This window comes from Lutzomyia longipalpis, chromosome 4 (genome assembly GCF_024334085.1).
Source record: "Lutzomyia longipalpis isolate SR_M1_2022 chromosome 4, ASM2433408v1".
NCBI classification, from domain to species: domain Eukaryota; kingdom Metazoa; phylum Arthropoda; class Insecta; order Diptera; family Psychodidae; genus Lutzomyia; species Lutzomyia longipalpis.
The window spans coordinates 23,476,194-23,492,850 of NC_074710.1; the positions used below are offsets into that span (position 1 = coordinate 23,476,194).

At 34.4% G+C, this 16,657-nt stretch overlaps 6 protein-coding genes across 6 annotated transcripts in view; 4 read left to right on the top strand and 2 right to left on the bottom strand.

The window, feature by feature from the left end:
• Positions 1-16,657, top strand: part of LOC129795035 (probable asparagine--tRNA ligase, mitochondrial) — a 1,173,171-nt gene that overhangs the window by 381,643 nt on the left and 774,871 nt on the right. The window lies entirely within an intron of this gene.
• LOC129794972 (mucin-2-like) overlaps positions 1-16,657 on the bottom strand; it is an 826,140-nt gene that overhangs the window by 169,670 nt on the left and 639,813 nt on the right. The window lies entirely within an intron of this gene.
• LOC129795002 (sodium-dependent nutrient amino acid transporter 1-like) overlaps positions 1-16,657 on the top strand; it is an 899,230-nt gene that overhangs the window by 107,702 nt on the left and 774,871 nt on the right. The window lies entirely within an intron of this gene.
• Positions 5,270-10,390, bottom strand: LOC129795259 (probable cytochrome P450 6g2). The gene is made up of 4 exons (XM_055836344.1): positions 10,080-10,390; positions 9,406-10,011; positions 6,875-7,029; positions 5,270-5,712 (listed from the first exon to the last, which is right to left on the bottom strand). The coding sequence occupies exons 1-4, from the start codon at positions 10,388-10,390 to the stop codon at positions 5,282-5,284; spliced, it is 1,503 nt and encodes a 500-aa protein (XP_055692319.1). The 3' UTR covers positions 5,270-5,281.
• LOC129795020 (probable cytochrome P450 6g2) lies at positions 12,014-14,079 on the top strand. The gene is made up of 3 exons (XM_055836027.1): positions 12,014-12,429; positions 12,521-13,275; positions 13,430-14,079. The coding sequence occupies exons 1-3, from the start codon at positions 12,035-12,037 to the stop codon at positions 13,864-13,866; spliced, it is 1,587 nt and encodes a 528-aa protein (XP_055692002.1). The 5' UTR covers positions 12,014-12,034; the 3' UTR covers positions 13,867-14,079.
• On the top strand, positions 14,273-16,630 carry LOC129795024 (venom carboxylesterase-6-like). Its single transcript, XM_055836033.1, has 2 exons — positions 14,273-15,267; positions 15,901-16,630. The coding sequence occupies exons 1-2, from the start codon at positions 14,364-14,366 to the stop codon at positions 16,539-16,541; spliced, it is 1,545 nt and encodes a 514-aa protein (XP_055692008.1). The 5' UTR covers positions 14,273-14,363; the 3' UTR covers positions 16,542-16,630.

Below are 16,657 nucleotides of genomic sequence, written 5' to 3' on the forward strand. Positions count from 1 at the left end.
CTAAATTCGAATTATTCGTTATGATTCGGACACTGCCAATATTTGGATTATTCGTCAAGTTTCGGATTATTTGTCAATAAGATTTTAACTATTCGCCGACATTTCGGTTTCGTCAAGTTACTTTTCAAAAAGATTCGTCAAAATTTTGATTACTCGTTAACATTCGGATAATTCGTAAAAATTCGACAAGAATCGGATTATTCGACGAGATTTGGATTAGAGCAATTTGTCAAGATTCGGATCATTCGCTACCGAAACATTCGTCAAATCCTGTTTGTAAAGGGTGCAGCTAGAAATCTATTAAAAAAGGTGTTTTGAGATATTTTTTAAATTTGAAATACCTACATAAAAAGATTACAAACGTTTGACATTTTTTCTAACGTTTAATATTATTTTTTAACGATTTTCGAATATTTTTTTTAGTGTTTAACGATTCTGTGGTAACTTTGATGTTTCTTGTCTAAGTTTGGCATTTCTTTTCTAACGTTTAACCATTCTTATCTAATGTTTGGCGTTTTTTTCTGATTTTGAAGTTTCTTTTAAATGTCCAACGCATTTTTTTTTAATTTGACGTTTATTTTAAAACATTTGGCCTTTTGAACGTTTAATTTTGAATGTTTCGCGATTTTTTAGGGCTCGCTTTATTTGACTTTGAAGTTTCTTAAATAACATTTGACGCCTAAAAAGTTTGAATTAGCTTTTAGTATAACGTTTGGGATTTCATTCCTAATTTTGACTTTTTCTTTTTAGTTTTATTTTTTTAAACGTTTAATAAACATGTTTCCTAATGTTATTTTCTAACGTTTTACGCACTTTTGACATTGACATTTGCATTCTATGTCTGACGATCCATTTAAAAGTTTATCGTTTTTTTTTAACGTTAGAAATATTGCAAAATAAGCAACTTTTTACCTTTCTCTGTGTAAATCTTTACATCTTCCTGCCATATATTGCAACATTTTAACTTTCGTAAACAAAATTGAATAAATAAGGCTTTATCGTTTGAATAATAATTTAAATTTTACGAACCATTTCATCTCGAATGCTTTATGCTTTCCTTCTTCGTAAACTCTGCATTTTCCGTCCAATTTAATTTCAACCAACACTGTGTATCGAGAAATATTTTTATTTTGCTGTAAAAATCAATATTGATGCATTTTCTGCATAAACATCCGTCACAGTGAAGCTCAAAGATCATTAACATTTTATTGGATTTTCTCGTCAACAAGAAATTGCGGGATACATAAAGAAGAATCATTGATATTGCGCAGATGTTGTGGGAGTTGATAAATCAACAACATTCAGGTCATTTATTTGTTGTAATTTGATTTATCAGCCAAATTAAAGAAGACAACCAGAATGAATTATCCCCTCAAATTAATTTCATTAAAATCATTGATGAAACATTGTAGCGAATGTTTCATCCATGTAAAGAAACTTAAAACGCAATGTAACCTAATTTTTAGAATTTTCAGGCAAAACTTCCTCAGCTAATTTAAAGCTGATTGTGTAAACTTCTTTCAGAATTTTAAACAAACTAGTTAAGACATATAAAAAATGGAATTATTAGCCCCTTTGAAGGGAAAATCATGCTTGAAATTACGGATAAAAAAATGATTAAACTCTTTTCTTTGAGGTGAAAATTCATCGGAGAAAAAACACAGGAAAACTTGTCCAAACATCAATTACCCCTTTTATATTTTTCTTGTCTATAGAAACCAACCCCTTAGGCACAAAAGAAAGACTTTCTACGCTCAGTATGTTTTTGTAGTGTAGTTTGAAAAGTTTTATTCTTTAACTTTTCCCTTTTCCCAGCAACAATTAAAAGCCAACAAATCGCAATTAAGTTTCCTTGATGAAAATGATATTAAACTTCTTGCAAAAAAGGATAATTTCAACTAGTTTTTGTACCATTTCCACGGGGGTTTTCCGCAATTTTCAGCCCATTCATATGACTACAAAAGTAAGTATATATTAAAGTGAATAAATCTAACAGCAAGACATTTAGGTTGATGAAAAAATAAAGCTCATACGACGTGTATGTTGTAAATGTGAGAGCTTTGGAGCTTTATATTACACTGAGATATATAGCTGGTAAGGAGATAAATGTCCTCCACGTGACAACTCCACAAATGATGTGCAAAAGAAAATCATCCACAGCCAAGGGGATGAATTGTCAAAAGAAAAATTTGCATTTTGGACATCTTCTGGTTAACTTTGGCACAACGAAGAAAGCACATTTTCCCCAAGAAAATTTGTTAACTTCCCATTTTGTGCTGTGATAATGGGAGAAAATGAAATGTTTACCATTTTTCAGCGTCAATGTCATTCGCATTGCTTGCAAATTGTTTGAGATTTTATGTAAATTTATTTTAAAGAAGATTTTTTTTTGCATGAATTTTGTACATAGTTTTTGCTACTTTTCGCTTTTCTTTTGTATCTTATATCTCCTCAATTCCCTTCCTCAAAAAAAAAACGGAATAAGAAGAAAAAAAAGTCAGAAGAAGTCTTGTTTTCGATAAATGCCCATAAAAAGGATGATGGTGGCAAAGCAATTTTCCAATTTCTAAAACCTCTCTTCGACTTTTCTTCTCTTCGTGATTGTCTCAATAGTCGATAAAACACAGTCACGAAAACTCGTTGATTGTTCTCTTTTTTTTTCTCCTCCACTTTGGGTACTTCTTTTATTATTTTCATCAAAATGATTTTCCCAATATAGTGGAACAAAGAGAAAACTTTTTCTCATGTTGACTTGAGGAAGCTTTCAATGCCAGCGGAATGGGGGTGTCTTTTGAAGGACTTCGCACATTGTTCCAAAAAGGAAAATCAATGGGATAGAGAGCTTAAAAGTGTGGAAAAAATAGGGTAAAACTATTATTTAAAAAATACATATTTAGTCGTAAGAAAATAAATATCAGGGACGTAGCTAGAAATATATTTAAAAAAGTTTTGAAGTTTTTTTTTTAAAATAAATTTAAAGACGTTAAAAATGCACTAAAAACAGATTCTGTTTAATAAACGATTATTCACAGTTTTCTGTACTTTTCTTGGCGTGAATCTGTGGTTTTTCTCGATTTTCCGGTCGTCAATCAAGGGGAGTTTATCTGTCGATTATTTTGGTTTCTTTTGGCGAATAATTCGAATATTTACGAAGATCTGAATATTTTCATTCACATCTGTTACTAAAAGTGGAATTATTCAAAACCGAAAAATAAATTTTAATAGATTCTTTCGCTTTAAATTTATAGTTTTTTTTCGGTTTGAATTTACAATTTATAGGCTTTTTGGGCTTGAATTTAATCTCTTTTAAGGTTAAAATTAAATATTTTTTAGGCTTTTGCTCCCAAATCTTTATCTTTTTAGAACTGAAAGCCAAATCATATTTTTCGGATTGAATTTAGTCAATTCTTGACTTGATTTTACTCTTCTTTTTTAGACTTAAAGTTATTTTTCGGTGCCTTATTCAGCGACAAAAAATCCTTAAAATCTTTGAATTTTGTACAGAAATTCACCCACTTTCTCGCCACTGAAGAAGGCCGGGATTAAAGTTTAAAGTTTTGGGAAGTAAGCGAACTTTATTGGACGAAAGCTCCTCACCCTGGCGACGATCGGAAAATTGAGAAAACAATATTAACTCTTTCGCGTCTACCTAAAACATTGAAATATAAGCTCTTTTTATCACCATATTTATTTTCTAGATGCTTTCAGAGGAATTTTCTCTATTTGAACGTTTTCTTTGGCCGCTTTTGCGTGAATTTGATGCATTTGTAACTTGGAAAAGCACTTAAATTCATAAATAATTTGAAGAATAAAATGTTTCACGTTTGGGTCAGCGTATGACCCAAAAAACGCGAAAGAATTAACAGCATTTGCAACTAAATTTCGCGTAATTTTTATCCTGAAACTATCTAAATTATTAACGTGTTTAGATAGGTATCCAAAAACCCTCCCTGGTGACGCCGCTGAAACAGTTAAAATAGAGTAGCTTTCATCGTGCTCAACGTTAATGGAAAAGCTCTGAAAATGCAATTTTCATTGAGAGAGGGAAAAAAGCGTTCAAGCAGAAAGTTCTAGGATAGGGCATGCCCTAAAAAACTCTTCATAATTTTGAATTTTTTGCCTCATATATCAGGGCATGTACGCTAATTACATTACATACAAAGTTAATAACGAACTCACTGCATCTCACATGCAATTTTCCACTTTTTCCTTAATAATAATAGTGCAGAATGTAGCAAAATGAGTGCAGAATATTAAAAGGGAATGTAATTTACAAAGATTAATATTCCCTTAAAATTAATCATTTCTGCAAGCTATATTTTAGCAGAAGATGTAAAAGCTCCTATCTAATTAAAAGCACTTCATAATACCTACATAGAAAATGAATAAAATTTACTTTCAGAGCTTTCGCAAAATGTAATAAACTATGCTTTAATCTCGTCCCTTAATGAACAGCTTGAATGTTGTAGATAAAACTTCTCTTGCATTGTTCGTGACATTTATTTATTAGAAGCAGTAGAAGCATGAATTAGGGAAAAGGGGAAAATGGGAAATGTGGGGAAAAATAAGGAGAAAGGAGGACTTCAAGGCAGAAAGAAGTGACTTTTCCAGAATGAGAACAGTACAAATTCTTTCCAATTTTGGGGAAAAATCAAAGGGGAAAATAGGGGAAAACATAGATTAATTTCCATGCCCTCCCCTACTGGGAAAAGCAAAGCGAAAAAATGGTTCTAGTTCTCAAGATGTTTAACCATGGAAACACACATGTTGTGCCCAAGGATTAAATCCCTTTCGCTTTTTTTAGTACAAGAAAAGGAGAATTTTCCGTTAAAAATTTTAAAGCAGTTTTATCAGAGAAAGACACCATTTAATGAAGAATTCGGAAACTTTATAATATTGCTGTGAACCTGAAAAACAGCCAGCATTTTGCCTGTTGCGTTGCTGTTTTTAAATGCTTAAAAAATGAATAAAATCCTTTACACTATAAAGTGAAAGAAAATCGTGTTTTGGGTCAAAGTTCAGTTTAAATTATTTTATTTTATTGTCAACGACAAATATTCGTTCTTATTTCTTTTCACTTCTTCCTAAATTATTATTCACAAAAAAATTAATAAAATAAAATTTCCTTGAGAAAATAATAACCTTTATTGCAAAAACTTTGTTAGATAAAAAATATTCTTTAAACCACAAGAATCCTAAAAACTTTATGGAAAAATAATTTTTGTTTTAAGTGAAATACATAAAAAGCAATTTGGTCAAAGAAAAAAAAATTTCCTTTACCTTAAAGTTTTCTAAAAATTAATTGAATTGGATCTTTGGACTGCAAAATGATTGCCTTTGAATCAATTCTTATCTTTTCTGGGGTTTTTGCACAACATTCAACTCTGTAGTTCCTTAGAATGGAAATGAGGGCCATTTTCATCTGAATCATCCCAAAACGCGCCCCTAAGCACTGCCGTGGTCCTAATCCAAATGACAGGAACATGTACTTGCTCTGGGGATCATTGCTGATGTCACGAAATCTCTCGGGGTTGAATGTTTCGGGGTTTGGATAGAAATTCGGATCTCTGTGTATGCCAAAGGTCGGAATATAGACTGATATTCCTTTTGGGATTGAAGATGGATGATGTGGCTCCAGGGAGTAGGGTTCATTGTCTTGCGGCATGTAAATTCGGTCCAGCACCGTCAAGGATGGGTACATACGAAGGGTTTCTGTAATCAGAGAAATGAGATTTTGGAGTTGAAAAAAAAAATTACAATGACGAGAAAAATAATATCTTAGGCTGTGAATGGATGGTTTTGAAAAGTGTCATAGATCTTGAAAGCTACGTTCGTCAATAGAGTTTTAAAAATCAGTCAATTCCTTAACCTTTTGAGGACCATAAGGAATTCCAGAAGGTGGAATCACAAGAAAATATTTTTTTTGGATTTCTTCGAGCTCAAATAGGACATTTTTAGAAAAAAAAAACGATTTAAAAAAAAACTGTTTTTCATCCTTTCTAGTATTGTGAGTCTTTCTAGTTGTCCATTTGTGTTCTCAAAATATCCAAGGACCATAAAGACATAGTTTTGCATAGGTTTTGGCTCAATAAATAAAAATTAACTAGCCTGAATTTATCATTTTCAAAAACGAGCTGTTCAAAAATGTACATTTGGTCCTTAAAGGGTTAAATTTGTCTACTTGACCTATTGTCAAAAATCAACCCCCTAACCGATTTTGATCATCCCAACTGTTCTGAGTTTTTCTTTAATCCTTTAAGGTCCATTGGGTCATACGCTGACCCAAAGGCTCGATTTTGAAATTTTTTCATTGTGTATGGTTATTTTATGAATATTGAGTCCAATTTAGTACAAAGCTATGTCTTTACAAAAGGACATCCCCAAGGACTCACAGGATCAGGAAGGACGAAAACCCGAAAATTTTTGAGTTGGGATTTAGTTAAAATTTATTTTAAGTTTAATCAGCTCGCTAGATTGATCACGGACCGGAAAGGGTTAATGTGTTAATAAACGTCAAACGTAAGGAAACTACAGTCAAATACTACAAGGACCCTAACATTATGATAAAAAAGCTTCAAAGCTTTGAATAATGTCTTTATTTGTTGAAAAATTTAAGTTAGGCGATTTTAATTATTTATTTTTAACTATTTTTATTTGAAATATTATTTATTTTTAATTATTTTTATTTCAAATAAATTGTCTGTGGTTCAGGTCTTATAAGCCTAAATTTTATGCAAAATAAAAGTATTTAAAAATAAAATTTAAAATTGTTTTTTTTTTTTTAAGATTCCTCTAATCTTCTAACTTGGTGAAGATTTCCACTTCAATATAGAAAAAAAAATATAGAAGAAAAATAAGAACAAAACAAACCTACCTTGGATAACCATGTTGGTGTACTCCAGATTATGAATCCCTTCATACGTCACACCGCCTGATTTTTCAATTTCCTCGAGAATTTCCTTTCGAAGCTTCTCCTGAACTTCCGGATGCTTTGCAAGTGAGTACAGTGCGAAGGATATTGCAGACGAAGTTCCCAAAGAGCACGGCGGTTCCCGGCCGTATTCCATTTCGGCCAAAATGTATTCCGCGCGGGATTCCCGCTCAGGCACCGTATGGTGCACCATATATGATGGTATTGGGAAAAATTTGGTACCCAAATCGGGTCGTGGCTCCATAGCAGGTAAAATTTTACGCCTAAATTTGGGAATACCATAGGGATATCCGTATGGTGTCTGGAAACAGCCTCTGCCACGACTGAAAAAACTCCTACATGTAGGCAAAAATTTTGACATTTTTTTTCTCTTTCCCTCTCACTTATCTTTCTTTCTCTCAAACACATTATTTTCTTTATCTAATGCTCTCCTTTTACAATAGTGTTCCCTTTTCTATTTTGCCTCACCGGGAGGCAAATGGCCAAATTTCATGGAGATGTACTTTGGCAAAAATACCTCGTCTTGGCAATAATATTCACAAAGAAAAATTCACGCGTTTTCACGCGTGAAAAACATATGCGAGATTGATTTTCAGATAGGATATAGATTAGAAGAGTCATAAATGACCTTCTCATTTCATAAAAATAATAATTTCTTTGAAAAATTAGACAATTAAAAAAATTGAAATTATACCCACATCATTATGCTTATTTAATACAACATTGCATTATGTTTCTTATGCTAGAAACATTATTAAAATGGCATAAATCGCTTTAGTTTTCAAGAAATAAAATTTTATAAAATATCCATGCCACGTGTAGCTGAAAATACCCTCAAAAAGCCAACCATTCGTCGAATACATGAAAAAGCTTTGCATTTCAGTACAATTTTCTTCAGCACATAAGAGCATTTTTTATGTTGCTGACGCATTTGCTCTAAGAAATCATTGGGAAACACATCTTGTATTCAGCATTAAAAATGATAATTGAAAAAAAATTCAGAATTATTAAAAATCTACCTGAAATTGGGAGGTCTTTTCTTTGGGCTGCATTATTGTTCCCTTAGAAGAAAAATATGCTAATGCTAATTGCTAATTCTTCGAAAAGTCCAAAAAGTATCTCTCATATTGTAAAAGGATTACATGTTTTAAAACTTTTTCAATGAAATTCTAAGAACAATCAGGTAGATATCTAGTTTTTAATACAGGACCCATTTGCTAACTAAATCTTATGTAGGTAAAAATAATTAAAAATATTTGTACCTAATATTAGGAAACTTTATAATTATTCAAATCAAATGATTATATTAAATTCATTAAATTAATAATGACATTTTTGCGAAATGCGATAGTGTTTTTATGTTGGTATTAAAAGAATAGTTTTTATATTTCATTTAAACTAATAATTCTTTATATATTATTTGGGTGGCTTTTTAGTTAAATTTTGAATCATGTTTTCTAAAAATAGGGTGGTCATACCCAAAAAATGACAGAATCACATAAACAATCCTTCCAAAATTATTTAATTTCAAGAAAATCTTAATAAATAGCGATTTTGGTACCAAAACGAGCATAAAATTATGTTCAATGATACTCAATATAATCCTTAGAATATGTTTCAATAATTTCTTATGTCTATCTTTTGCGGAAAATTGTAATTATTCAAAGATTTTGGATTGTTTACAGTCCGTCGCTTGTCCGGAGAACATCTTCCCGGATACATCCAAGAATAGGTTATGATACAAAATTATTTTAAAACATATTATAAATTCAGAATATGATTAAATTTTAAGATAAATTTAGAAAACTATCAATAAAATATTAATTATGGATTAATATTCTGAAAATGATTTAAATATATTATGATTTCTAAAACCACGTGTTCTGATATTAACTTAAAACCAAAATTCACGCGTGCCACGCCTGTTTTTTGGAACTAACGTTGAGCCGTAATCTCTAAATTTTTTGGATCCAAAATTCACGCGTAGCCACGACTGTGTGTTGGCACCAAAATTGAGGCATAACCTCCGATTTTTGTTGGAACCAAAATTCATGCGTAGCCACGACTCTGTGTTGGTACCAAAATTAAGGCGTAGCTACGACTCTGTGATGGTACCAAAATTGAGGCGTAGCCACGACTCTGTGTTGGCACCAAAATTTAGGCGTAAACTCCGATTTTTGTTGGAACCAAAATTCACGCGTAGCCACGACTCTGTGTTGGCACCAAAATTGAGGCGTGGAGCAGACTGATCACGACTGATTTTGTTAATTTTAGCTAATTTACAATTATTTTACTCTGAATACATCTGCTCCATCATATATTAACTAAAACTAATCAAAAAAAATTGCCAAATATTTTTAATTCTTCAAAATATTAGAAATTGTACTTCAGTCGTGGCACACTCTGTGAGTTGACACCATATGGATAGCTGTATGGTTATCCAAAATGGCTAGAGTCGCCGGCGTGCTCCTTGGGTTGTTTCATATCCAGCTGCAAGGAATGTAGCTGCCTGTCCAACAAGGACATCTCCATCAAATATCTCCTTTTGCGTCTTTTTCATTGTAATGAGAATATCAATTAAATCATTGCACTTCACACCACTTGCTTCACGATTGCTCATGACGTAGTTAATGGTTTCCTGGAGGAATTTATTAACTGATCGTGGGAACAGGGTGATCTTCAGCGTCTGAGCGTATTCTGGGAAGAAACCTCCACAGAAGAATGCAAATGTCTGTCTTAATGTAAATTCCGTCATTGCATTTGCATTTTCATAGAATTCCGATTTGGGATTCGTCAAGGAGTTTGCTTTGACGCCAAAAAAGCACTGAGCTATCATGTCAACGGTCAAAAGGCCACTCAGGTGCTTCACATCGTACTCCGCGGTGCCTTTTGCGGTGTCTGCTGCTAATTTTACATCAAATTCATCGCAGGTTTGTTTAACGATCAAGAAGAAATTCTTCAATTTATTTCCCGTGAATACTGGCGAAATACCAAATCGGACCTTCTTCCATTTCTCCCCTTTAACCATTGGCAGCAAATTAACTCCAACGGTGTCAGAGATGGGATCTGAAGAAAAAATTCTGCAGAAAAGGAAAATGTTTCATTAAAATTATAATTTCCTTTGCAGAAAATCCCAAAAAAAATCTACCTGTCCATGAATACGTTAAAATCCGTCACTAAAATCCGTTTTATAAGTTCAGGATCACGTATGAGGAGGCTTGGTTTATGGAAGAAGTAAAACCCAGCAATTGGCTCATTCTTCGTTCCAGGATCATTGTATAAATCCATAAAGAATTCTCCCATGCTCTGTTTAAAGACAAACCCAGATCCGATAAATGGGCGACCAGGTATGTAGGGAATCCCAATTTTCTTCCAATAATTCTTTGCAGATCTCTGCCACCATTGCGCTAGCAGCCAAATTGCAACAAATAACCCCGCAATCACTTCCACGAGCACCATTTTGTGTGATTCTTCACAACACAGCTCAGTTTAGTCACTGTGCAGGAAAAAAAATCTCAATTGCCTTCACTTTTGTTGCTTTCCGTGCATATTAATGATTAAGATGCTGAAAGAATTTCAATAAGGGGTTAAATACCTTTTGAAAGTTTTGTTTTTTAAAGTTTTTTTCTGTAAGAGGATAATTGAAATTGCTTTAAAATAAAATAAAATTAAAGATTATTTTGCGAAATTGTCCTCTCAATAGTGCCACTTGGCGTGTTTTAATTTCAACCAATTAAGGTGCGCGATTGATATTTCTTTTGGATTCCTTTTTAAGCTAAAAAGACATTTTTAGCAAAACATCTCGAATTCAAAATTGTCTGATTTTCGTCCTTCCTCATCCTGTGAATTCTTGGAGATATCCTTTTGTGGACATAAAATGATCAGGGATTATAAAAACATAGTCTTCTTGTACTAATTTGAGCTCAATATTCATAAAATAACTATTCGAAATGAAACATTTTCAAAATCGAGTGTTTAGGTCAGCGTATAACCCAATGGATCTGTAAGGGTTAAATTTCAATTTTAGAAAGTTCTTTAAAACATTGAACCTTTCCTAGACTTAAAAAAAAACATCAAGATCCAGCTTTTAATCTTTTAAAATTAAAACAAAACTTTGGAAAAAAAACTAAAGCAGCTATTATTTGATAAAAAAAAGCAAAATTAAGGAGTCAGCTCAAAACATCTTAACTCAATCCTTATAATTTTAGGACTTTGCAGTTTAAATCAACGACCTAAATTATTATATTCTTCCAGTGAAAGAATCGTGAAAGAAAAAAAAATGACCAAAACAAAAAAAATATGACAAAAATAACTAAAATTAAAAAAAAAAGAAATAAAGTATTTGGTTCTATTCAGTGATTGAGAAATCCTTAAAAATTTCTAAAAAATTTTCAGTGATTTTAAGGATTTCTTGGTCGCTGAAAAATACTCAAATTTTATAAAATTAAGTGAAAAAAAAACATTTTTTTGAGACAATGAAAAGTATGTAACCCCTTAATGACATTCAATCTCACACGATCGTAATTACTGCTGTACGATGATGTCTTTTAAGATTTTCTCGCATAAATAATATGGAATAATTATCTAAAACATTTTCATAACACGAAGTACAATTAAAAATCTCGAAGCTAGACTAGACAAATGAATTAGTTAAAATGCGAATTTTGTATGATACTTTTTTAGCGTTTAATATGCAATAAATGTGATATAAAAAACAAAATTCACACAACAAAGTTCACAAAGTTCTAAAAATAGTTTTCATATTACGCACGCTTGTATCTTTAAGCAATTAAATGATCACGTTTTGCAGTATAAAGCTAGGAATTATATATCAAAAATATTTTAAAAGATTATTGCTTGAAGCATATGCTTCTTATTGAAAATGCGAAAAAAATGTTTTTGTACTTTTCTCTAAATCTTTAAATTCTTTAGAAAATCAAATTGAAAGGAAAACTTAATTTTCTTTGTTTCTAAGAAGAATTAGGCCGATTTAACTGATGTTGTTGAATTAAAATATAGTATGTAGCATTTAATTAGGCTCCAGTATGGAGCCACACTGTATTCTATTATGAGCTTTTGAGCTTTTTCCTCATCTCTTCCCAAATGCAGCATCTTTTGGTGGCATCATCTTTTACTTTCATTCATCTTCTTTTAGTTTCTCCTCAGCCAAACCTCAAGATGGTTGTTCTTGTGATCTTGCTGGCATTTGTTGCATTTCTCTGCTTGATAACTTGGTGGTGGCAAGTGTCGTGTAGCTCCTACTGGAGGGTCAGAGGAGTACCATACATAGCAGGTTTTCCATTTATTGGCGCCCTCCGTGGGGTGGTTTTCTTCCAAAAGAGCGTAACTGAACTTTTCCTCCAATTGTACAACGATGCTGAGACGAAGAATGAACCAATTGTGGGATTTTACTTCTTCCACAAGCCAAGTCTTCTCATTCGCGATCCCGAGTTGATTAAGCGTATTTTGGTGAAAGACTTCAACAATTTTCCCGACAGGTTTGTCGTTTGCGTGCACGCATGAATTTAAGATAAAAAGCCCAAAATTCTTTTTTTTTATCGAACTTCTCTAAAAATGCATCCATTACAGGCGCCTAACACCTGACCCACAGACAGACGGTGTTGGCTTCAACATTATGCCCGTGACGAAGGGAGACACGTGGAAGAAAGTTCGTGGGCACATTTCTCCGGTCTTCACGGGTGTGAGAATGAAGAATTTCTTCGCCCTCCTTAGCGAAGTCGCTAAAGTGTTCGAAAAGAAAATGGCGCGTGATACTCAAAATGGCTGCCATGTGTACGATGTAAAAGATCTCTTTGGACACTTAACACTCGATATGATTGCAATTTGTGCCTTTGGCATTGAAACTAATTCACTGAGTCGGGATTCAGAGTTTTATGCGCAAGTAAAGAAGATCACAGACTTCACTTTGGAACGATCAATTAACTTCAACGGAGCCTATTTCTTCCCTGAACTTTCGCCCATCTTGAAATTCAACATCATCCCTAAATCTACGAGCAATTTCTTGCGAAACTCCATCAAGGAAGTGATGGAGGTGCGAGAAAGGACAAATACAATGAGACAAGATTTAATTGATGTACTAATTCGGATGAAGAATACAAACAAAGATGTCTTCTTTGGGGACGTTTTGGTAGCACAGGCGGCCATATTTGTTTCAGCTGGCTACGAAACAACGTCCTCAGCAACGTCTTTTGCCCTCTACGAGTTGGCTAAGCATCCGCAAATCCAAGAAAAGGTCAGAGAAGAAATTCTGAAGGAACTAGAAAATGGTGGAATTTCATATGAAAGGATTAATAAGCTTGAATACCTCAATATGGTTATTCAAGGTGAGTCATTTTCAAATAATTTTAACCGTTAAAAACTGAATGAAGGATGGAAGAAGGGCAGAGTGAGATTTAATATTTAATGCAGACTCCAAAGGGTTAATACATCCAGTTAGTTATATACTAAGTTGATGTTATACCTTTTCTTAATTCGCAGAAACACTACGACTGTACCCAACGGTCCCATTTCTCGACAGGGTGTTCATGCCAACAGGGCAGCAAGGAGAATTTTACACGTTGGAGCCACATCACAAATTCAGCATCCCCCGCGGAATGCCCGTGTACATCCCCGTCGTGGGCATACATCGTGATCCCAAATTCTACCCTGACCCACTCACCTTCAACCCCGAGAGGTTCCGTGTCAACGAGAGGGGTGACCGGAATCAATATGTGTTCTTGTCATTCGGTCAAGGTCCCCGGGGGTGTATTGGGGCGAGATTCGGCATGCTCCAAGTTAAGCTTGCACTTATCTCCGTGCTGAAGAGCTTTCGTGTGGAGTGCTGTGACACAACACCACGCACTATCAGGATATCGAAGAAGTCGTTAATAATGCAATCAGAAGATCCCATCAATTTAATATTCAGGAAGCTTTAGTGCTCCTGTTGCGCTCTTTTCTCCCCCCTTGGCTTCCATATATTGATTAAAAGAAGAATTTTATGGGTTATTTTGAGTGGAAATTAACTATTACTAACGTATTTTATGGTGGATAAAAATACATAAAAATTTCACATTGTCTTTAGCTTATAAAATTTATTTTTACAACTCTCCCTTAATGGAATAAATGGTTTTTATTATAGAAGTTTTAGTGGAAATATTCTCATCAATAAAGAATAATAAAAATCTTTATTAAATTCTTTACTATTTAATAAAGTTTTACAAACTTTTCATGATCAGTTTTAGGTGAATTTTCATTCCTTCAGCATCTTTTCCTCGTAGAAATTTGAAAGAAAATCTCTGTGAGCTTAAAATGATTTTCCCTAAAATCCTCATTTTGATTTTCCTGAGTGTTTGGAGTTTTCCTGGAGATTCTCTCCGAGGAAGCAATTGTGAACCTTCCAAATGGACCCATTCGTGGAATTAAATCAGGCAGGATGTACTCCTTTCAGGGGATTCCCTACGCTGAAGCACCAGTGGGGGTAAAACGCTTCGAAGTAGTTGGAATAAATCGCGAAAGATGGTCAAGTGTGAGGAATACAACAAAATTCACTCCTCTATGCATTCAAATGCTTCATTTGGGATTCACTGAGGAAGCTCCCACGGTTGGTGTTGAGGATTGTTTGTACATGAACATCTTCACATCGAGCTTGGATACCAGGAGGAAGCTTCCGGTGATTTTTTACATCCACACTGGATCTTTTATGTACGGTGGAGCTTCCTATTTGACTCCTGGACGGTTATTTAGGAACAATGAGCTTGTTTTTGTCTCCTTCAACTATCGCGTGGGTGCCATGGGATTCCTCAGTACGGAGAATGAGGTTGTGCCTGGGAATATGGGACTAAAGGATCAAGTGGTTGCACTTCAGTGGGTCCGAGAGAACATTCATCTCTTTGGGGGTGATCCCAACTCAGTCACATTGAGTGGAATTTCTTCTGGAGCCGCCAGTACGCATCTTCACTACATGTCTCCCCTGTCGGCTGGGCTCTTTCATCGTGGTCACTCTCAGAGTGGTTGTGCCCTCAATCCGTGGGTTCTTGCGGAAAATTCCGGGAAAAAGGCAAAAACACTCGCAGTGAAGTTGGGATGCCCAACGCAGGATACGAGGAAGATGATTGAGTGCATGAAGAAGAAGCCAGCTGAGGATGTGGTTAGAGGGGTTAAACTCTTCATGGCATGGCGATATAACCCTGTTACCCCGTTTGGGGTGGTTGTGGAGAAGAATACCACAGGAGCCTTCCTTACGGATCATCCAGAAGAACTCCTGAAAGCTGGAAAATTTGCTCAAATCCCATGGATTTCGTCCACGGTGGATTCTGAAGGACTCTTCCATCTTGCAAGTAAGTTAGTTAGGTAAATTCTAAGCTGAAGACTGCAGGAAGTGCTAGAAACTTGAAAAATGGCATAAATACGGTTTGATTTCGACCGTTGAACAGAAAATGGCGGCCAATTTTCAAAATGGCGTCTTTTTTTTTAGCTAAATTGTAATAATAAATATATAGCTGACATCAAGGCCTTTCCAACGATACATCATTTGACTTCCTAGGTCTCCTAGAACCTGAGATATCGTAATTTTTAGATTTTTCTTTACAAGCTCATATCTCCGGTTTTATGTAATCTAGAAAGGTCATTGATCTATCGTTAGAAAGGTCTCGCAATACTTTACAACTCTTTAGAATATTACAAACCGATTTTAAGAACATTTAAGGATCAAAAATACAAAGATGAGATGAGTGCGCATCGAAAGCTTTGAGACTTATTTTGGGATTTTCTCGCTGAAAAATCTCTTTTTTCTGACGCTCACCGGATAGAGAACTTTTCTCCTTTTGACCTCTGTAGCTTCTTAGAACATTCGGAAATTTGAAAAATAACTGACAAAGCATCTTTTTTTAAATAAAAACGTTTTTCCTGAATCCTTTTTCAATACTTTGCTAGTATGTAATTCAAAATCCCATTCACCCCTTTACTCCTAGGCTTGATAGAACCATCATCAAACATCAAAGAACTAAATGATAGATGGGAAGAACTGGGTGCAGCTTTGCTTGATTTCGAGGGAACAGTTCTGCCACGAGATCAACCAAATGTAGCGAATTGTGTGAGAAAATTCTACATTCAGAATGGAGAAATCTCCGAAAGGAATCTCGAGAAGATGGAAAAAATGTTTGGAGATCGTCACTTTGGAGCTGGAATTCATCTCTGTACTCACCTTCAAGCACAGTACTCACGAGCCCCTATCTATCACATGCGTTATGCCTTTCCGGCTGTTTTTGGGGTTCACGATGTCTTTGCTCCGGGGCACAAATTCAATGGAACTGGTCATGGGGATGACAATATCCTGCTCTATGATCACATTCTAAGGAAGCTCCCATTGACGAAGGACGAGGAAGAAATGGCGAGGATTTATGCTGATTTTCTCGTAAAGTATGCATCAGGGCAGGACCCAGATATGGGAGGAATTGCTATGAAGGCGATCACGAATAGGAACAACATGGACTTCCTGCACGTGAGATCCCCCAAGAATATCAAGCAGGAACGTACTCAGGGGTTTGGAAATGGAAAATTCTGGGATTCTCTTCCCATTGCTGAGAAGAGTTCATCGAGAAAATTATGTTAATCTCTCTGCTGCTGGTTTGTTGAATTTTAATGAATATTTCCATAAAACTGTCAAGAATAATTCCTCAAAGTAATAAAATATTGTAAAAAAGGAATTTTAGGTCATGTTTGTCCCCT

What these genes read in the sequence shown, in the direction of transcription:
- LOC129795259 (XM_055836344.1), bottom strand. Translation starts at nt 10,390, where the DNA reads ATGGTGCTCGTGGAAGTGATTGCGGGGTTATTTGTTGCAATTTGGCTG. An exon ending in TTTAACGTATTCATGGACAG is followed by an intron (nt 10,012 to 10,079) that starts GTAGATTTTTTT and finishes CCTTTTCTGCAG; the next exon opens with AATTTTTTCTTCAGATCCCA. An exon ending in GCAGCTGGATATGAAACAAC is followed by an intron (nt 7,030 to 9,405) that starts CCAAGGAGCACG and finishes CTCTTTGGGAAC; the next exon opens with TTCGTCTGCAATATCCTTCG.
- LOC129795020 (XM_055836027.1), top strand. Translation starts at nt 12,035, where the DNA reads ATGCAGCATCTTTTGGTGGCATCATCTTTTACTTTCATTCATCTTCTT. An exon ending in TTCAACAATTTTCCCGACAG is followed by an intron (nt 12,430 to 12,520) that starts GTTTGTCGTTTG and finishes CATCCATTACAG; the next exon opens with GCGCCTAACACCTGACCCAC. An exon ending in CCTCAATATGGTTATTCAAG is followed by an intron (nt 13,276 to 13,429) that starts GTGAGTCATTTT and finishes CTTAATTCGCAG; the next exon opens with AAACACTACGACTGTACCCA.
- LOC129795024 (XM_055836033.1), top strand. Translation starts at nt 14,364, where the DNA reads ATGTACTCCTTTCAGGGGATTCCCTACGCTGAAGCACCAGTGGGGGTA. An exon ending in AGGACTCTTCCATCTTGCAA is followed by an intron (nt 15,268 to 15,900) that starts GTAAGTTAGTTA and finishes CTTTACTCCTAG; the next exon opens with GCTTGATAGAACCATCATCA.